At 42.7% G+C, this 20,101-nt stretch overlaps 1 protein-coding gene across 4 annotated transcripts; it reads right to left on the bottom strand.

Annotated features, from left to right (window-relative positions):
• Positions 1-271: 271 nt before the first annotated feature.
• Positions 272-15,038, bottom strand: LOC134180039 (myosin heavy chain, non-muscle-like). Of its 4 annotated transcripts, none has more exons than XM_062647109.1 (36): positions 14,670-15,038; positions 11,943-12,067; positions 11,801-11,877; positions 11,662-11,734; positions 11,435-11,522; positions 10,789-10,859; positions 10,619-10,727; positions 10,512-10,562; positions 9,923-10,006; positions 9,762-9,863; positions 9,638-9,702; positions 9,383-9,497; positions 9,193-9,321; positions 9,037-9,126; positions 8,816-8,904; positions 8,716-8,753; positions 8,509-8,596; positions 8,234-8,297; positions 8,135-8,169; positions 8,033-8,072; positions 7,859-7,905; positions 7,755-7,795; positions 5,255-5,337; positions 5,076-5,174; positions 4,539-4,655; positions 4,269-4,478; positions 4,136-4,207; positions 3,845-3,913; positions 3,740-3,775; positions 3,583-3,678; positions 2,612-2,700; positions 2,514-2,545; positions 2,140-2,173; positions 1,970-2,068; positions 626-652; positions 272-555 (listed from the first exon to the last, which is right to left on the bottom strand). In XM_062647109.1, exons 1-36 carry the CDS (start codon positions 14,784-14,786, stop codon positions 348-350), a joined length of 3,009 nt encoding a protein of 1,002 aa, XP_062503093.1. In that variant the 5' UTR covers positions 14,787-15,038; the 3' UTR covers positions 272-347. The 4 variants fall into 4 exon arrangements, 2 of the variants coding, with proteins under 2 accessions (XP_062503093.1, XP_062503094.1); XM_062647110.1 differs by having other exon boundaries at positions 1,970-2,065; XR_009969924.1 differs by having other exon boundaries at positions 539-555; positions 1,970-2,065; positions 2,612-2,662.
• Positions 15,039-20,101: the final 5,063 nt, after the last annotated feature.

The following is a 20,101-nucleotide window of genomic DNA, read 5'->3' as shown; positions in this document are numbered from 1 at the left end:
ATTCGATTTTTGCGTATCAGTGGCCTGAATAGGGCGCATGCGCTACACGACATTACCTCACAAAAATTAATGGAATTACAATTTAGGTGTACCCTGGCCAAAACGCTAAAATTTAATTAAACTGGTAAATGCCACCCAACTTTCTGGTTATATATATACATATTGTGTGTGTGTGTGTGTGTGTGTGTGTGTGTGTGCGTGCGCGCGCGCGCGCGCGTTCACACGTACGTGTGCATCTATTCTCAACGATACATCCCACAGACCTCATTACTCTTTCTTTAAAAATCAGATTGTCTATATATATTCTTAATGAAACCTAGACTTACGTAGCTAGCATGTAAAGCTCACTATGTCGGCGGTGTTCCATAATGATGATATGACACAAAAGGCACACTATTGCCATACCACGACGCACCATACCCGTCAAGTATACGATACTCAAACATCTGGAGCACGAGAAACAACAACAAACCAAAGAGAATGACGAGAGCAATAATCGTCTGACACCACAACCAAACACTTTTCCTCCGAACTCTTGACCTCTCTATACCATTCCTTGTTCGAGCAAACAACACAAGAAATAAAACAACTACAGGGAAGCAGACAACATAATCTTTAGACATACCGTGAAAGCTTTGCCAAACCATTAGCCCTGCAACAAAAACAAAAGCATTAATATTAATTAAAAAGTGACGGTGCAAATGACTTGGTGTGAAATCAACTGGGCATGGATGTACTGATTTCGAAGTTCAGTAGGACAAACACACAGGGCGGGGGATTACTGTAATATACTTCTACTGCTCACAAGTCTAAAAACATTTTGAGAAAATGATGGGTATGTAAGGATTAGTCTCGCGCAGGCGGGAAGGGTCTGGCTAGGGACGGGTACGTCATGTCCTACATCACATTCACAACTGTTGCAAACTGCTGCCGAGATGGATGCAACTGTTGCAAGCGATTTATAATTAGGTAAAAGATCGTGTCTACTGCTCATGAGCACCAAGAAATCACACCCAACTTGAGAACAAAGCTTTATCTTGGAAATCCATGAATCAAAATCTAAGAAAACGTCCTGTGTGAAAGCCCTTTTTTGTCTTTTAAAATGCCTCCACTGCACATGCGCACAGAGAGGCATGAAATCCAAAGTGACGCGTAGCGTACTGTACTAAGGAAGTAATTACAAGGTCTGAGTTCATAGTAAAATGGATGACAGCATTCATCTCAATATTTAGAGCCAGTCCTAACCTCCACGTGATCTAGCTCCAGTTGCGCTGACAAGGGCATAAGTTAGTGTACAATTAGTTTGTGTTGTGATTTGAACTTTTTTGCACAGGGATGATAACCAATGCTACAGTGGAGAGTTTGGAAATCTGCAAAGATTCTTGGATACAAAACTGTACGTGATGGCAGCTACACCCCCTCTGCCTCTCCAACCATCAAACGCATTGAGATACTTTCTGCTTTATCATAATTTGTTCATAAAAAGGGTATACTCAGTAACAAATCAATTTGCCTGATTCCAGAATCTTACTAAGCATTAGTAGTCTCATCTGCGTGGGCGGACAACGGGCTACTCAGCTAGTCTCAATATAATCTTTACTAGGCTTGTGCACAGCAAATGTCCTAGCATGTAGCAAAGTTGTGGAGTAAGATGGAAATACGTGCATTCTTGCCAAACTGCAATCGTCTGACATCATAATACGTCCAACAACAACAACAACACTAATCAATAGTCAGCTTTCAAAAAATGATACCATCATTCCTAATGCCTTTCATCACACCAACCCCTCTTACTAGCTCATACACGTGAAGAGGTAATTTGCTGTGTGTAAGTGCCAAAGCACTAGCCAGTGAGAGGACGAGCCCAACTTTTAGTAACAGTGTGTGTGTGTGTGTGTGTGTGTGTGTGTGTGTGTGTGTGTGTGTGTGTGTGTGTGTGTGTGTGTGTACGTACAAACAAGCAACATACCGTTCGTCCAGTGCCTTGATGTCATTTTCACACTTGTGAACATCCACTCTTAGTTTGTCTAGTCTAAGTGTAGCCTCGGTGAGATCTTGTTCATTTCTACTACACAGCAAGACACCATGATGTTGATATCCAAAGTATGACAAAATAGGAACAGCTGTTAACCGGTTTACCTAGCAGTGGATGGACCTATTTCTGAAGTTTGTGCTAAAAAGATGGTAACAAAGTGATATAAACAAGAATACACACACACACACACACACACACACACACACACACACACACACACACACAAACAAACAAACAAACAAACTAAACACACAAACACAAACACAAAAACATGCCAACAAATAGACACAAACAAACATACAAAAAACACACAAAACCACACACAAACACACACCAAATACACACACACCACATACACACACAAAAACACAAATAAACAAACAAACACACCCACATATCAAACACACACACACACACACACACACACACACACAAAACAGCAATAAATAAACAAACAAACAAACAACACAAGTCTTACATGGTTGACTTGTCATTTCTTCTTTGCCATTCCTATACGAACCAACTCCTCGATAAGTAACAGAACCATAATAGAGTACATGTAGTAAAGAAGCTTACCAGAGCTCTTCTGAAACTTTTGCTACTTCGGCTTGTAGGCACTTTACATATCTAAAGACAGTTTCAAATCTAGATGTCAACCGTTCTTCCTGCCAATTAACACACAAAAAAAGAACAATTAGCAACCTACCCTGAACCGTCTCTACATTTAGACATAAATCATTCTGATTCCAACTATACATTCCAAACATTCTTTGTCTGTCTGTCTGCCAATCTGTCCATCCATCTGTATGTTTGTCTATTCCATCTGTCTGTTTGTCTATATAGCTCTCTGTCTGGCTGTCTATCTGTCCCTCCATCTGACTATCTGTTGATATCTATCTGTCCTATCTCTCTGTCTGTTGATATCTATCTGTCCATCCATCTGCCTATCTGTCTGTTTGTTTGTCTGTCTGCCTGTCCATCTGTTTGTCCGTCCCTCCATCTGTGTCAGTGTGTCTGTTCATCTGTCCTTCTGTCTGTCCGTCCCTTCATCTGTCTTCTGTTCATCTGTCTATCCATCCATCCATCTGTCTTCTGTTCAACTGTCCATCCACCCCTCTCTGTTTGTCAGCCTGTCTGTCCACCTGTCTGTCTGTCTGTCAACCTGCATGTCTGTTTGTCTGTCCATCCCTTTGTCTGTTTGTCTCTCCCTCTCCCTCTCCCCTCCCTCTCCCCTCCCTCCCTCTCCCCTCCTCTCCCTCTCCCCTCCTCTCCCTCCCTCCCTCTCCCTCCCTCCCTCTCCCCCTCCCTCCCTCCCTCTCTGTCCCCATCTGTCTTACTTTTACAAAATTTCTAGCAGATGTACACAAGTAGAGTCTAAAGGAGAATAAAATATCTGTCCATCTGTCTGTTTGTCTGTCGATCTGTCTGTTTGTCCATCTGTCAGTCTGTCCATCCACCCATGCATGTGTACGTTTCCCTTTAGTATTCATCTGTCTGTCTGCCTACCTGCCGCTGTCTCATTTGATAAACACGTGTAAACACCAAACCTGCTTCAATGCCGAATGTGCCGCCGCCTTTTGTGACAACCGGGCCACAACGTTCTTCACGACATCACACCGAGTAGTCAGCTTACCACAGAGCTCCTGACAAACCATTACACCTCACACACACACAACACAACAGCACATAACCAAATGGCCTGACCCTTTCCTCTTTCGCTATGGCAGAAGCTTTGTATTCCTAACAGCACAATAAACACAAACACGATGACATCTCAACTGACACAATCAACTCTTACAGTTCTCTTACTGTAACAGTCTGTTGTATGTCCTCAAGCTCTCGTCTGAAATCGGCATCAGTAGATTGATACGCCTGACGCTGGTAAAGCACACAAAATGAACAACACAGACATACATAACTAGACTGGTTTTCGTGTGTGTGTGTGTGTGTGTGTGTGTGTGTGTGTGTGTGTGTCGGTGTGTGTGTGTGTGTGTCGGTGTGTGTGTGTGTGTGTCGGTGTGTGTGTGTGTGTGTGTGTGTGTGTGTGTGTGTGTGTGTGTGCGCACGTCAATAAACTATTCCACTATACTTCTAACTCACCTGCTGATGAACCCTTTGTCGCAGCGTTGCCTTCTCCGACAAATACTGACTCAAAACAAACTCAAAATGTTTCTATCAATGCAAGCAATGACACACGATAACAAACAAAAAACCAAACAACAAGAACACATACAGCATGCATAGACAATGATGAATCCATTTCTCCTGATGACGACGGACTAACAGGTCGAGACCGAACGTCCGTGTCTTCAATATCCCAGTGATCGATGTCATGCCAGGCTGACTTCATCAATTCGTTCTCCAATAACGAATCAGTTTGACAACTGACAGCCTCTTGAACGGAAGCCTGACTGCCGTCGTTGTCGTCAGGCATAACATCGCTCTTAAAAAGCAACCAGCGTTCATGTTTTCAATGGTGTGTTTATTGTGAACGGTTTCATACCAAATCAAGAATACGACTTTGCTGACGGGAGATCTCACTTCGTAACAACTGTAGCTCTTGCACAAGCAGCTCTTTGACTTGGTAACAAGTGACAACCTGTTCGGCATAACTCAGATCCTACACACAACAGACTTCAACTACAAAATTAATGCACACACACACACACACACACACACACACACACACACACACACACACAAACACACAGACAGACAAACTAACAGACAAACTAACAGACACACACAGAGACATACATACATATAAACAAACACACACACACACACACACACACACACACACACACACACACACACACACACACTCACAGACAGACACACACATACACACACACACACACACACACACACACACACACACACACACACACACACAGACAAACAAATGGACACACACACACACACACAGACAAACAAATGGACACACACACACACAGATAAACAAACAAATGGACACACACACACATACGATCGTCAATTCTAAATTCCAACATTACATTGTAGATACAAATGTACACACCAGTGGTGGAGCTGCTCTGTCTCTTCCACTCTCCATTAGAACCTGCCAAAGTTGATAAAGTTCTTTCCCGTGATTCTGACCCGACAGCTCCAGTGCATCCTACCAAATACACAAACAAACAGTGCAAGTAACAAACGAGTCTACAATTTTGGTCGGTATTCATTAAGCAACTGAGCAACCTCTAGTTCAGTAATTCGTGTCTGATCCCAATTCTGTTTCTTCTTCAGCGTTTCGTTTTCATCTCTCAAAGATGCAACGCTATCTACAAACCCACAATAACAACACATTACCGCAACTTAGTAGCTTATTAGTCTATTATAAGCTCGCTTAAAACACCCAAGTCCATTCCAACTATAGGTGCAGTGTGGGAAAATTCCCAGATCATGAGATTCCGAGTACTTATATAAACATGATCCTGATATCGCCAAAACGCGCATGAGGAGATGGAAACATACTAAGTGGAAACATTGGTGTATCATATAGTCTAAATGATGCTCAGATATGTTAGAATCAGCAGCTTCCAGAGCATTATGTATGTAAACTCCACCCAGTCTGACATGGCCCATCCTATTCTAGCAAAACTGGTAGATTATATCACACTAACTGAAATCCTAAGAAATGTGAGACAGTCAATTAGTAGTTGTCAGACATTTTGAGAGTCATAAGCAAAGAACTTCTCGCTTCAGGATCTCAAGGAGACATCCGTATCTACTTTTGTCAGAGACATTTCTGCAGCTATTCTACAGTGTATTCATTTGAGGACCTTTCTACAAACAGATAGAATGGAAAGACCCACTACCGTGTTCAATTTGGCAGCATTCTTTTTTCTGGATAGAATCCAAACCCTTTCCGGAAAGGGGTAGACTGAAACGGTATTATGCTGTCCGATCGGCAACTTTTCTGTTTCCAAAAGGATAGAACAGATAGACTTTCCAACCTATCCCACCATCAGTACAGGATAGCGAGAACAGCAAAAGCACCTAGACATGTAAAACTTGCATCTCTACTAGCGTTACCTTCCAAATCAACGCGCTCGCTTACCCTAGCATTTCCAGACCACTATATGTGCATATTTTTGATTGCCCACACAAAAGTCTCGAAGAATTGCAGCTGATTTTTCATGTTCGGCAAAACAAACTCCCATGAGTTAGTAGACATTCTAACAGGTGGAAAAGTACATGAAACGGCTATGACAAAGAATACGTACACCTAGGGTGATTCTGACTTAAAGGCACTGATTTTCTCTATACAGCGAATTTGCTGAAAATTCAGAAATCCATCTTTCAAAAAGAAAAGATATGGGAGTCAGCGATTGCATGAAAGCATGAGATTCCATTCTATTACTGCTCTACCATATCGTAATTGTTTGTGTTCTCTACAGTCAATAATTTTAAATTTTCTATTTAGAAAGATGCTACGCATGCACGTAGTTCTGTTACTGCCCCATCTATCTCGTTTCGGAAAGGTTGTGTTCAATTGGTAACGGTGCCCTGTCTCTTTCCACTCTATCCAACCTAGGCTTTTCCAGAAAAAGGTAGTCCCAAACATATACGCCCCTAGAATGTCATCACGAGCTTGTAAGCGAGTGCTTATATCAGTGCAGGATATAACAACTCGTGGTTGATTGGACATCCACAGAAAATTATCGAACATCCTAATTTGGCTTGCAGTAGCAGCATATTATTAATTCTTCATTTACTCTTTGATAAATCTAAATATTTATGAGTATAAAGTACGAGTGCATATTTCCATAAAAGTGGCTGTAAACAATATGTGTGTAGCAAGCACAAATGTTGCAAATAAGGAACACGCAGAAGCGCTGTCAATATGTTACATATTTTCTGCAGTTCCCTATAAGCGTTAAGCTACACTTAGAATAAGCCAATGTTTGAGAGTCGCGACTATTGTCTATTCCCGTAGGTGTGAACTCGGAAGTGAGTAATGAAGTACAGGTTACACCAGGTGTGCTCATTAGAGCACTAAGAGCTACTCCAGTTGGACCATGTTACACCAATTATCTTAAATGGTTCCAGTTGCTGATTGGTTGGTCTTACAAGATAATTGGACAATAACCATTGCTCCACCCATTTGTCTTTGATATGCAAAAGCATTATCCTTCCGTTTCCTTTGTAGGAAAGGCTTAGATAATTTGATAAACAGAAATGGCAGACCTAGCGGTTTCTAACGATACTGAAATCATCGCGAAAGGCCAAAAATCAGTGGAGATATTGATGATTTTCAAAGTTCACACTTATGGGGAACAGACAGTAGTGGTGTCATATACTTGAACACACACACACACACACACACACACACACACACACACACACACACACACACACACACACACACACACACACACACACACCACACACAATTATCTGCACTATTAGACATGATCGAAATGGTCGCCCTTGCTGTTTGCCTGGACAGATGCCCAAACCCTTTGGTAAGTACGGTCAGTCAGACATGACTACAATTTGGTATCCTGCACTGTGTAACATTGTGTTTAGCAGATGTCATCAAGTAGTTACGCTAATTCAATTTCCTATTTTTCCACTATGCAACCCAACCTGACAAACTCCTACCCATAATTCTCATAATGAACCTACTGTTAGCATGAATGTTTAGTTAAGAGTTACCACAGAATACGATGCATTCTGGAAACAGAAAACTCACCGTCAACCGTGCTGTGTTTATCCTCTACGTCTTGCAAAGAGCTGGACGAACACACAGTTATAACAATTATGTCGACTTTAATATTACATTGTGTATACATCCACCTTTGAAGTCCACGAATACGTTGCTCCAGTGACGTGCGCTGTTCATTCTTCACACATAAACTATGTCACACACACACACACACACACACACACACACACACACACATGCACACACACACACACACACACACACACACACACACACACAAGAACGACCTACAATACACATCGTACCCATTCCTCAGACGAAACGACCAACGATTGGTTCTCGTCTCTGTTATACAGCAACCATTACCAATCGATATTGATATCAAACATCAGAACAACAAGTACCACCTCAATTGATCCAATTCCCGTTTCATGTCGTTCATCTGATAATCCAATACAGAAAAAATTATAGAAAACAGCGAACACTGATTAGCACACAAAAGGTACCTCTCGCTGCATGTTTTGTGCCCTAAATTGCTCACCAACCAACTTGCCCTTGAAATCGGCAATCCTACCAACAACACCAAGTCAACACTAACTTCCAGCATATCATGTCGGATACTAACTTACCAAGCAATTACGTAAACAATCTGATAGAAAACGGCACATAATACTATAGCCTTGTGACTATGGTCATGCTATTGTTCGATTCAGTGAAATGCTGGTGATATGTAAGTTACTAACTGTGGGTGATGCTTTGATGCACTTGATCACACGCTTACTCTTTGCTTCTTGCTTCGGCGTCTATGACGTATCCCTCTAGACGTTCTACAGCATCATTGCGTTCTCTGATTAGCTCCTGCTTCTCACCTAACATGCAAGTAACCGATAAGGTGAACACACAAATTTTGTAATGAATGACAAACAAGCATGAACGGACGGACACACACACACACACACACACACACACACACACAGCAAATTCTCACTTTTATATCTACTAACAAGGCTGTGCAGCTTTTTGTTCCTGAGCAGACACAACAAACTACATAAATCCCTGCTTTCACACACCAACATAAAACTCCATACTTCCTCTCTGCGTTCTGTTTGGAAGCAATCAATTGAGTGAGTTTATGCTTGAATGATGTCTCGTCCTCTTCCAACTCTGTTCGAACGCTCTACACATCGGCTTTGTAACAAAACTGACATGTCATTGGTATGACACACACACACACACACACACACACACACACACACACACACACACACACACACACACACACACACACACACACACACACACACCCCACCTCATCACGTGTATAGCGACTTGGATCAAGAGCCGTTAACTCTGTAATCTGCTGCAACGCTAACTCATGTTTCTGACGAAACTGTGCATGCTTAATGATCCAAACATGACCAATCAATAGAGATACAATTCATTCATTCATTTTGAAGTGACTCACAGCTTGCGAAGCAACCAGGCTAAAATGATCAAGTGACGACGACAAAGATGGGTCTCCTTCCAGAGAGTTGTAATTCTCCTTCAAGCTATCATGAGATTTAGACACATCATCAGCCATCTCACCAGTCGCCTACAGACAACACAAAACCATAAACTACAGTCATACACGCCTAACTGGAGTCCATGTCTACATGTCCCGTAATCTCATGTTGAAGAGAAGACACTTTCATTGGTGTACTGGAGAAGACTGGCGATGCAGAAGACACACCACTCATGGGTTGTTGAGCTTCTAACATACCGTTTAATCTAAACAGCCAGTAAAGCTATTGATGTGCTAGAAAGATAGAATAATACAGACAGGGCAGACAAAACAGGAAAGAAACACAAAGAGACAACAGGCTCACAGACAGGCCGATACTCATCGGTCTCTGACTCCCTCAAATAACCTTTCGTTTTCTTGTTTGATCTCCATCAACTCCTGCTCTACCTCTTCTCTATCCTTCACGGCTGCCTACACAATCAGAAACAGTCGGCATCGTCTCCCACGGCTTACAAACATACCGAGTCTACCTCCTTATCCGCCTTCAGTTCGTCAACCAATCTGAGGAGCTCCTCCGTGCTACAAAGAGAGTTGTCTAAGAAATACGAGCTTCCATCTCCATCCCCTGATAACTACAAGAGAAATACAACAACAACAGATCGCACACACAACAATACAGTTCGTTACAAACTCGAGTTCTCAAGCTGTCCAATTGATTCGTAAGAGCTTTGTTGGCCTCTTCTAACGCCTCCAGCTCCGTACTTCGTTGGGAAAGCTAATAACCAACAACAGACCATATTAACTGAGAGCTACAAGACATAGGAACAGGATTTCAAAAAGTCACGTGACTTGCAAGGAGCAGTATCAAAATGACCATATTTCGAGTGTCACACTTCAGGAATGTATGGTATGCAAGCGAGTGACCAATCATGACACATCATGCTTTGTAAGTAGCAACGAAAGGCAATACAATGACCGGGCAGCATCACTAAGCTCTGTCCGGCACAGAGAAAATCAGCCAGAAAGACATCAATTTTGATCAGAAACGTATGTACCATTGTGGGTAGGAATCATACATCTCTACAGTAACTTACGGATCTCTACTAGACAAATCTACTGTCTAGACGACAGCACACATTTCAATCAATTCAACTCAACTCTACTCCAGATAGAAGCTACTCCCAAAGAGTACTGCTTTGTAGCTTCATTTGAAGTGACGCTCGACAGAGGCTCACGTATTACTAGTTAGTGTATAAACAATAAACATGGACTGAACCTACTTGTTCCTTTGAGTCGGCAATGGTCGTTTCCAGTAACGCTCGCGTCTGTTCCTGTCACATACGCTCGTCTCAACCACAACGTACCGAGTCGACGACATAAAACTCACCAAGTCGACGTTCTTTTGAGCCAGTTGAGTGACTTTCCGGTTTTGAAGCTCTTTCGACGACTGCACGTCGTTCAGGTTTTGTTTCACTCTACTGACCTCTAACTGGTAGCTGAAGAAACAAACTTGCTTGACATTTGATCGACTTTTGTACAAACCCGCAAGCATCTTGCCTTCTCAACTGCTGTTTATGTTCGGCTATCGCCTCGTTTAGTTGAGATGTTGTCTCTTCGGCTACATCAAGCTATCACACATAACGATTACCGACTTGAATTAATGTCGAGTATACCTTGATGCAGCTAATTTACAAGCAACAATCGTTGCCCAGTCTGACACATTTAATAAACAATATAGTGTCATGTGTTTGTATACATTCATTCACATTTATGTCTGCATGCACTTGCACACGTGTGATCTTACTGTACTCGCTTGATTATTACCCCAGGGCTCAAGTAAGCCCCAGCCTCTACTTTGTCCAAAGCTCTAAGATTTCACACCTCTTAGTCCTGTAATTAGTGCCAATTGACACTTTACCACAGTGACTGTTTGCTAGATTTGTGCCTGTAGAAATGCTGACATTCTTCAACTTGTGCATGCCTGTCGACCAAGTGTTGAACTTGAAGGTTCGATGACTCAGATACAATATAGAAGATTATGTTTCTATAGTTTAGGTAGTGGAGTGGTTTGAAGCTAGCAACATGCTGTTTAAGTTAAAAAAATCACTCACTTCCACCACTAAACAACTTTAGGTGTTACACAAAGAAAGACTTCAACAACTTATCATACATGTTTCAGTGTACAAACATCAGCACAACAAACCTGCTTTAATAAGTCTTCCTTCTCTTTCATTAGTTTCTGAATTTGACCTCGTTGCTCCGCAACAGTTGTCACCAGCTCAGACTGATCTCTAACCAACAACCCAAGACTACTGCGTGCATGCCTGTGTGTGTGTGTGTGTGTGTGTGTGTGTGTGTGTGTGTGTGTGTGTGTGTGTGTGTGTGTGTGTGTGTCTGTGAATGTAAAAGCTCAATATGTCAGTCACATACAAATTCCTGGAAGACGTGTCGCCTCCATAACCCTCAATACTATGTGTACTCAGAATTGATGATTGACCATCCACTAACACCCAAAAGAGCAACCTTGAATGAGACAAACTACAGCACATAAACAGACTGTAAAACTGACAGAAGTCGTCGCCTGCTGGGTTAGGACTGTATCTCAATGCTGACAAATCAGGCATACGATCTCGTTCAGGACTACTCCTGTGCAATACAACCAACACATTACAATTGCATTAAACTTTAGTTTGGCTAACAAATTCTGTCACCTTTCTTGTTGTAAACTCCTTACCCAACTTGATATCCCTCTCTCATACATTTCATAGTCTATCTCGGGATCACTACCATCTGGGTCTAGTAAGGTGCGTAAATGTTGAAGATTTGTTGCACTCGTCTGCAAAACACAACACAATAATGATAGTCTATTGACGTGTGTGTGATTGTGTGTGTGTGTGTGTGTGTGTGTGTGTGTGTGTGATTGTGTGTGTGTGTGTGTGTGTGTGTGTGTGTGTGTGTGTGTGTGTGTGTGTTTGTGTGTATGCGTGTGGTATGTGTGCACATGTGTGCCATTACATTAGCCCAATCTCTTTATCAGTGAAAGGTAACTGCAACGCAAATATCCAGAATTCTTTTATGTTGGAAATCGATAGTTCTAGTTGCATACATGACAAGAAAAACAGTTTTAGATTTTAAGTTAGTCTTCGCCGAGAAATAGCAAGTCAAAGTTGCTTCCAGTTCTTCAAGTTCCGGTAACACGTTACAATGGGCGTGGTGTAGTGTGACGTCACAGAGGGGAGACGCGTGTGCCTCTGTATAGTCAGCGGCCTGTAAAAATGACTACATCTTCATATCCAAGGCAACACTGCTCCAGTAGAGCCGACAGCAGCAACCGTTACTCTTCTGGCAAATGCCAATATATTGACAGGACACTACCCCGAGCCAAGAAAACCATTTCTGCATAACCCAAACAGTGAAGACAATCATTCAGACAGTATTATATGTGTAGTCTCGCATAGCCAGACCCCTTTCCGCCGCGTCATCTTTCCGGGCAAAATGGGGTCTGGTGAACAGCCTTTGATGTCGTGGTGTGCCGCGTAGCCAGAAATCGGCTATCTAAAGACTGGATTTGGTTTCTTAAACACTTCACTAAAGACCAGACTGGTATGCAATCAGTGCAATCCTATCTCATTAACTTCTCTTGTTTCATAGAGAACAACTCGAACATTACAGCTAGAGTCGTTGCTGTTTGTGAAATCTGCATGTAAACAGCAGCAATTAAATGCGGCCGTGGGAACGTTGACGTCGGCAGGATATAGGCTTCCATCTCCTATGCAATCTGTCATGATCGACGTCGTACGTAGCGTTTGTGCGCTTGTGTCACAACAGAGACTGAATGCGAACATACTCGATGTAAAGCAATGCACAAAACACGTGAGATGATTACCCAAACACAGAAAGATGACTCATCTTGTTTTGATAACGTCAGCTCCAAGCCCTTCAGTACCAGATCATATCGCTTACTCTGGACTGTCCGCGGTCACTTTAGACGTCAAAACAGCAAACGGCATCGAGTACGTTCGCATCCATTCAGTGAATCGCATTCAGTCACCATTGCGACACAAGCGCACAACGCTAGATGTACGATGTCGAGCCTGCCGACATCAACGTTCCCGCAGCCATATTTAATATTTAATTGCTGCTGTAGACATGCAGATTTCACAAATAGCAACGACTCTAGCTGTAGTGTTTGAGTTGTTCTCTACAAAACAAAGAGAAGCAAATAATGAGATAGGATAGCAGTGCGTGCATACCAGTCTGGTCTTTAGTGAAGCGTTTAAGAAACCAAATCCGGTCTTTAGATAGCCGATTTCTGGCTGAGGTACACAGCGACATCAAAGGCTGTTCACTAGACCCCATTTCGCCCGGAAGGATGACGTGGCAAAAGGGGTCTGGCTACGCGAGACTATTGTATGTGCATCCATATCCGCAAATACATTTTGGCAACAAAAGATAGTAGGCGATTTCAGTTAGTAAATTACTATATTATTGTTAATCAATAAATTCTTGTAAGCTATTTAATTTTGTAAATTTTGTAAACTGCAAAGAATTTAAAACACCCTAAAATGACTGATCATTAGCAGTAACTTTTGTCTAATTAAAGACAGGCATCAGTTTTAGCCATCACACCCAAGAACATAATTTATAATGTTGACAAAATTAATTGGTGATAGAGTAGCTGGGCCTTATTTCATATGCACTCGTCTGTTATGCATAAACCGTCGATATGGACAAACCATGGATGCGTAGTTTTCCAGGTAATTTTAGGGTTAGGGGTATTGTTAGGGTTAGGTGTTTGTGGTTTGTATTGGTGATCCATGGATTGTGCCTGGGCTTTGCACACAACATGTACATTACCTGCAACCCATCCAATTAATTAAGTTAATTAATTAATCCTCATTATCATGGTGTGCATTAACTTTAAACAAGTTTGCTCTCATACAACAACAACGGGTCACATCCAACAGTCTAAAGTGCTACATCATCACTAGATGCTACTGAACCACCCCACACAAACAATCCACAACAACATCCCAAATTCAAGTGCCAGTCTTTTAGTTTTGGACACATTCAAGAGCTGGAGACATGTTGAGGCCTGTAAACGAGCCTCTGGAGACGTCTTATTAACAAACGTGATCTGTTAGTCGTTTGCCTGATGACCAATAGACATTGAGCATCTACTGTACACCCCACAAGATGGTACAGCCATTGCACCAGCTTGTGGCCTTTCCAACGCCTGTCACACACACACCTCACATGCAACTCTCTACATTGTATGACACTGCAATCAGCACCTCAGATTGGCGCATCAACGCGCCTCTGCAATACAGTCAACAGCAGACTGACCTGCAGCCTTACCCGCCCACGCATTAGAAACACACTTATACGGTAATCGAATTCTACGACCGTTGGACTAGCCTACGGTAGTACATTCTTACATCGGCCGGCTGTGTCGTTCGATGAAGATACTCGATAATATTCGACACGCGCACTCGTCCTCTCTGCTCTTCGTCACAGGTCTGAAACAGAGTGGCAAATATGTCGCCTTCGTTCATTTCGCCGGCACTCTCAACTCTCCACGTAGCGACGAAGTTGAGCAAAACAAAGAGAATGCGTTAGAGTCTTGATTGAACCGAATTTTCATTCAGTTGGCGTACAGAGATGTGGTGTGACCTCGTCACAAGTAGAGACGCGCAAAGTAGACGTGACAAAACGTCAACGCTATGTGGAGACCTGTAGTCCGGGTTGACTAGCTGTAATTGACTTCACGTCCCTTGATTGATTCAGTCGCAGATGTTGGGCCGCGACCGTTGTTGCGCATGCGTGTTAAATGAATACCCGGATAAAAATTAACGCCCTGTGACACTGGCCTCGGCTTCCCAGACCTCTGTAGCGCCGATTCAAAATCGTCCTGCACGCTGGTCTGGGATGGTACCGCCTCTTCTCAATATATTGCGGTTGGTCCTAGGACCAGCAGCAGTGTTCAGTTTCCTAGTGCATACCTTCCCAATTACAGCTGTAATCAACGAAGACATCTCATCCGTATCTGCTGTCTACCAAAGACTACACTGTATACAAACGACAACTTGTAGTGCGCTCTTCACGCAAACTCACGTTCCTACACGTCGTGGTTTGTATTCTGCGCTTGTCAACGGCAGTCACTGCGCCTGTCAACGGCAGTAACGACACCTAGTAAAGCCGTTTGTTCGAACCGATGCTTACTAGCCAGCCAGCTGCATGCTCAACAACTTCATGATCACGTCTACTAGACGAAGTCTTGCAGAGAATTCACGGCGAAGTTTTGTCGCGATTTCGCGGCAAGTCACATCGAATCTGGACGATCGAGTCATAGCGGATGCGCGCATCGCGAATTTTCAGCGCGAATTCGCGGCTCCGCGCGCGACATGCAGCTGCTCCCAGCGGATTCACGGCGATCAGACACATGCCGATCGCGTCCGCGGCACCACTAGTAAAAGAAAGTGTTTCCTAGCGTCCCGTTCGCGTTCCCTACTAACACACAAATGATAAAACCGTAGCCACTGTAAACACAAAGGTATCCGTGCAGCAGGATGCGACACGATGTTCTAGCGGGACATGTCTTCGTCGTTCTTGTATTACGGCCGTAATTGGAAAGGTATGCATTTATGAAACTGAACACTAATGCTGGTCCTAGGACCAACCGCAATATATTGAGAAGAGGCGGTACCATCCCAGACCCGTGGAGGACGATTTAGAATCGGCGCTACACGGGTCTGGGAGGCCGAGGCTACCTCTTACACACTCCCTCGTGATATATTACACGTAAAATTCATAATAAAAATGGTATAAAAAATTTTATATTGCTGCAACAGCAAGTACTTTTATATACAACTTTCAACTGTTTATAATTATATATACATTAAAAAACTTAGCTCTGGAATTGCTGATAGATTTTTATGCTTCCAGACAAAAAAATTAGCTCTTAAGTATAAATTTAATAAGTAACCATTTAAATTATGTTAAAACTGCAAAAATATAAAATTTAAATTAAATAATAAAAGTCAGCCACAGCCTGACATGTATTAGAAAGCACTAATTCTTTTAATTTTGCGGGAAGGCTAGAAATAAAATCCAGGAAGAGGTAGAGCTTGATTAATTAGTTAATTAGAACCGACTGCGCAGAATTCGTCTAATTATTATATAATTATCTAGTTATATAAATATAACTTATATAGGCTTGTTTGAGGGAGCTCATTCGCTATAGAAACGCGAGGTGTCACGCTCCTGCCTTGCAATCTTCAAAACTTTTTCTCTGAAAAAAGAAATAGATGTAGGAGTTGTCTAAAAAGTAATAAAAACAAGATTTAGATAATATGAACCAAAGCCAACCCACTAAATGTAAAATGTAGGGAATGTGGTTGGAAGGATTCACTAATGATGTCTGGCTTTGGTTCATATTATCTAAATGTTGTTTCTATTACTTTTTATACAATCTCTACATTTATTTATTTCTTCAGAGAAAAAGTTTTTAAAATTCCAGTTTGGTGAGTTTTAGGAGTGCGAAAGCACAACCTACTCCATTAATTAAGCGAACATTCTATAGCGTAATGAAAATACACATTTCCTAGATCATGCTTGGTATACATGTCTAGTCACACATCTCGAGCATGGGGATCTTACCTAGACAGTGTTCTCTACTTGCAAAATATGCAAACAAGCTGTGCAGTGTTCGTGTCTAGGTAATCATGCAGACGTTACATTTAGTTGCAATTATAACTTAACACTAATAAATGAAGCTGTGTTCTACTCAGTTGAGAGCTATGAGCTTAGGTGCATGTATGTTGTTGTGTGTGTGTGTGTGTGTGTGTGTGTGTGTGTGTGTGTGTGTGTGTGTGTGTGTGTGTGTGTGTACGTGTGTGTGTGTGTGTGTGTGTGTGTGTGTGTGTGTGTGTGTGCGTGTGCGTGTGTGTGTGTGTGTGTGTGTGTGTGTGTGTGTGTCGGCGGGGAAGGGTGTGGCTACTACAGACTAATTTATAGGCTTAGTACGCCTGACAGGCCGGCCCACTGGGTTAGCTTGTACTTGTACTGTACCATTTGAACACGTCAGGGTACGACATGACAACCATGAAATGTCAGTTTCAAAAGCGTCAGCTTCTTCTTCGTCATCATTGTGTCGGTGTCATTGGACGCTACACCCACACGCCGACATTTGAGCACGTGCACGTGACCGCAAGCGCGTACGTACTCTAATTAAGCGTGCTAAGCGTCTTGAACAAAACCTCTACACGAGACCGGCTTCTACGCACGAGGTCTTTGATTTGCGGCCTAGAGAAGTCGGCCTGCAGACACGACGATACGGTAGTTTTAGTCAACTCACTTTGTGCGCAAAATTTCATCGTCTAGGCCACACCTAAAGCTGCAAACAAACGTCACATCTAACGTCGACATTTTGTGATGGAAGTTAGCCGAATTTGCTTTTGCCTTCTGCTTGAGAGCGTTGGTGTTCCAATTACGGAAAGAAGAGGTTTATCGCGTCTGCGACTGCGATGACGTTCAACGTCACTAAATCTTTGGTAATACGCACTTCCGTTTGCTAGTGCTATTCAAAAGCGCGATTCTTTGCCTAACTGTAGGCTTTAACTAGGCTTTTTCAACCACAGCACGTGTCAAGAACTCTTGTCCGTACCTATAGACAACGTACATTACAGGGTAGCAGGAGCTTGTTTGCCTGGTTATGTTACAACAATTACGTGTAACGTAAGTAGAGTAGTAGACTCAAATCCATTCTACAAATCTTTTTTCTTAAATGTTTCTTTTTTCTATCATCAAAAGAATACAGGTCGGCTTAGTTTACGTCGTTACCCAAGGTTTTAACTTTAGATATGCCGTAGTCAAAGAGATAATTATGCGTGACGAAAAAGAAGAAGAAGAAGAAGAAGAAGAAGAAGAAGAAGAAGAAGAAGAAGAAGGAGAAGGAAGACAAAATCCAGCGAAAATTCCAACTTTGACGAGCGTTTTTTTAGTTCTGAAGACAAGCTGAGATCAATTCAAAAGTAGTCAAGCGTAGTCGAACTTGTAAGCTTTTCTATCTGTCGTTTTTCAAGATATTTAGCCGCTTTGTAAGGTGATTTCTGAGGTCTTAAATATGATCACGCCCACACAACCTTGTCAATCCCTACATAGAGGATACTACCGTCTGTGATATGCTTTGATTAGAAGTCTAAAATTATGTAACCTGACTAATCACGCCCATTAGCGTGCGTTAGGCCAGTAAATTTGCTTTCATCTGACGGTGATCAAAACCATATACCGAATTGTTTTCATTACTGAAGAGCCATTTGAAGTGGCAATTAATTTAGGCTGTAGCTAATTACAGCGCCTTTTAGACACTAAATTATTTCATTGCAAAACAAGTAACAGCAGGCTTTGATTGATTGCTCTAAATTGCGCCTCACCACTGTATCCTGTGACGTTCTAGGGTAATTGGGGAACAGCTGTATTTGAAGATTTGCAAAGCACTAGCATGTTTCCCTTTTTCTTGTGTAGTGCAGGGATTTTCCTAAGCAACCCTCGATATACGGTGTGTGTGTGTGTGTGTGTGTGTGTGTGTGTGTGTGTGTGTGTGTGTGTGTGTGTGTGTGTGTGTGTGTGTGTGTGTGTGTGTGTGTGTGTGTGATTGTGTGTATGTGTGTGTGTGTGTGTGTGTGTGTGCGTGTGTGTGTGTGGGTATGTATGTATGTATGTATGTATGGCACTCTTGGTCTCTTTTACGTACACTTACTTGTCGCTGTGGCTGGAACGTGTTTCAGAACTTTCACACGTGACTAGTATATATTACTAAGTCTCGTGATCTCTACATATATAGACGTTCAACGGCGCCTCTTTGGCTTTGGTTGCTCTATTTGTACTTGATTCAGGTTTCTCGCGTAATTGATAACATTGTCCAAAGTGCTAGATGCCACCTCTACTTGTACCATGAGTGAAGAGTCTTGCAGTGAACAGCCTGTAGACACTGTTGCATTGGAAGCTGCTGTCAGCGTATCTCCTAGCATTTCAGTGTCCGGTAAGTGTAAAGCAACGCAGATCACACGGGAACTGGTCGTAAGCCAGACAAGACACTGTATTGCGATGGTCTCTAACCCGTGACCTTCGGACTACTGTACCCCAAAACCCCGTATGTAACCCTTACTGTAAAGTCACTACTATTAGTAATTACCATTTGTTACATCTCCCTCTTTAAGAACTAAGGTCGCGAAAACAACAACAAAAGGAACACAACAAACTACTAGCTTAATTAATCAAACGACGGTCTGCTCACTGATCTATTTGTTAGACATACTCAGTTCGCCAAGCAGGTGGGTGGACTTCCCTTCCATATCTTGTCACCGTGGTGTTTGCTGGAGGTGCTGTCACCGGCACTGGCTGGATTTCCTGATGTGGGTCTGCTGCAGGTACGTCGTCTTCCTCTCCGTCATTCTCATCATCCTCATCTGGGGGGTTCCGTCTGGGATCGCCGTTCGCCCGCTTGCGTAGCTGGTGCCTGTTTCGCCTCAAAACCACGCCTGTGTTTGTCTTTACCTGATAAGACCGATCATGTACCTTACTCTGTACAATAGCTGGTATTAGCCACTTTTGGGAGCTCATGTCCCACACCAAAACGGGATCTCCCTGTTTTAAGGGCAGAAGTGCCTTGGCTCCATGTCGCCGGTCATAGTACCCTGCCTGTTGGCGTTTTCTTTTCTCGTCACAGGCTTCTATGGTAGGTCTGGGGACCAACTCCGGCTGTAAAACAGAAGGCCAAGAGGGTAATGTAGTGCGAAGTCGTCGGCCCATTAGGAGGTGCGCTGGAGCTAACGAAGTGGTATCGTGTGGGGTAGCCCGGTATGCCAAT

The sequence above is a fragment of the Corticium candelabrum genome, chromosome 5 (assembly GCF_963422355.1).
Source record: "Corticium candelabrum chromosome 5, ooCorCand1.1, whole genome shotgun sequence".
In the NCBI taxonomy this organism is placed as follows: Eukaryota; Metazoa; Porifera; class Homoscleromorpha; order Homosclerophorida; family Plakinidae; genus Corticium; species Corticium candelabrum.
This window is presented reverse-complemented; position numbering and strand designations above follow the sequence as displayed.

What these genes read in the sequence shown, in the direction of transcription:
- LOC134180039 (XM_062647109.1), bottom strand. Translation starts at nt 14,786, where the DNA reads ATGAACGAAGGCGACATATTTGCCACTCTGTTTCAGACCTGTGACGAA. An exon ending in CGGGAATTGGATCAATTGAG is followed by an intron (nt 8,073 to 8,134) that starts GTGGTACTTGTT and finishes GCTGTATAACAG; the next exon opens with AGACGAGAACCAATCGTTGG. An exon ending in TAAACACAGCACGGTTGACG is followed by an intron (nt 5,338 to 7,754) that starts GTGAGTTTTCTG and finishes GTGGGTTTGTAG; the next exon opens with ATAGCGTTGCATCTTTGAGA.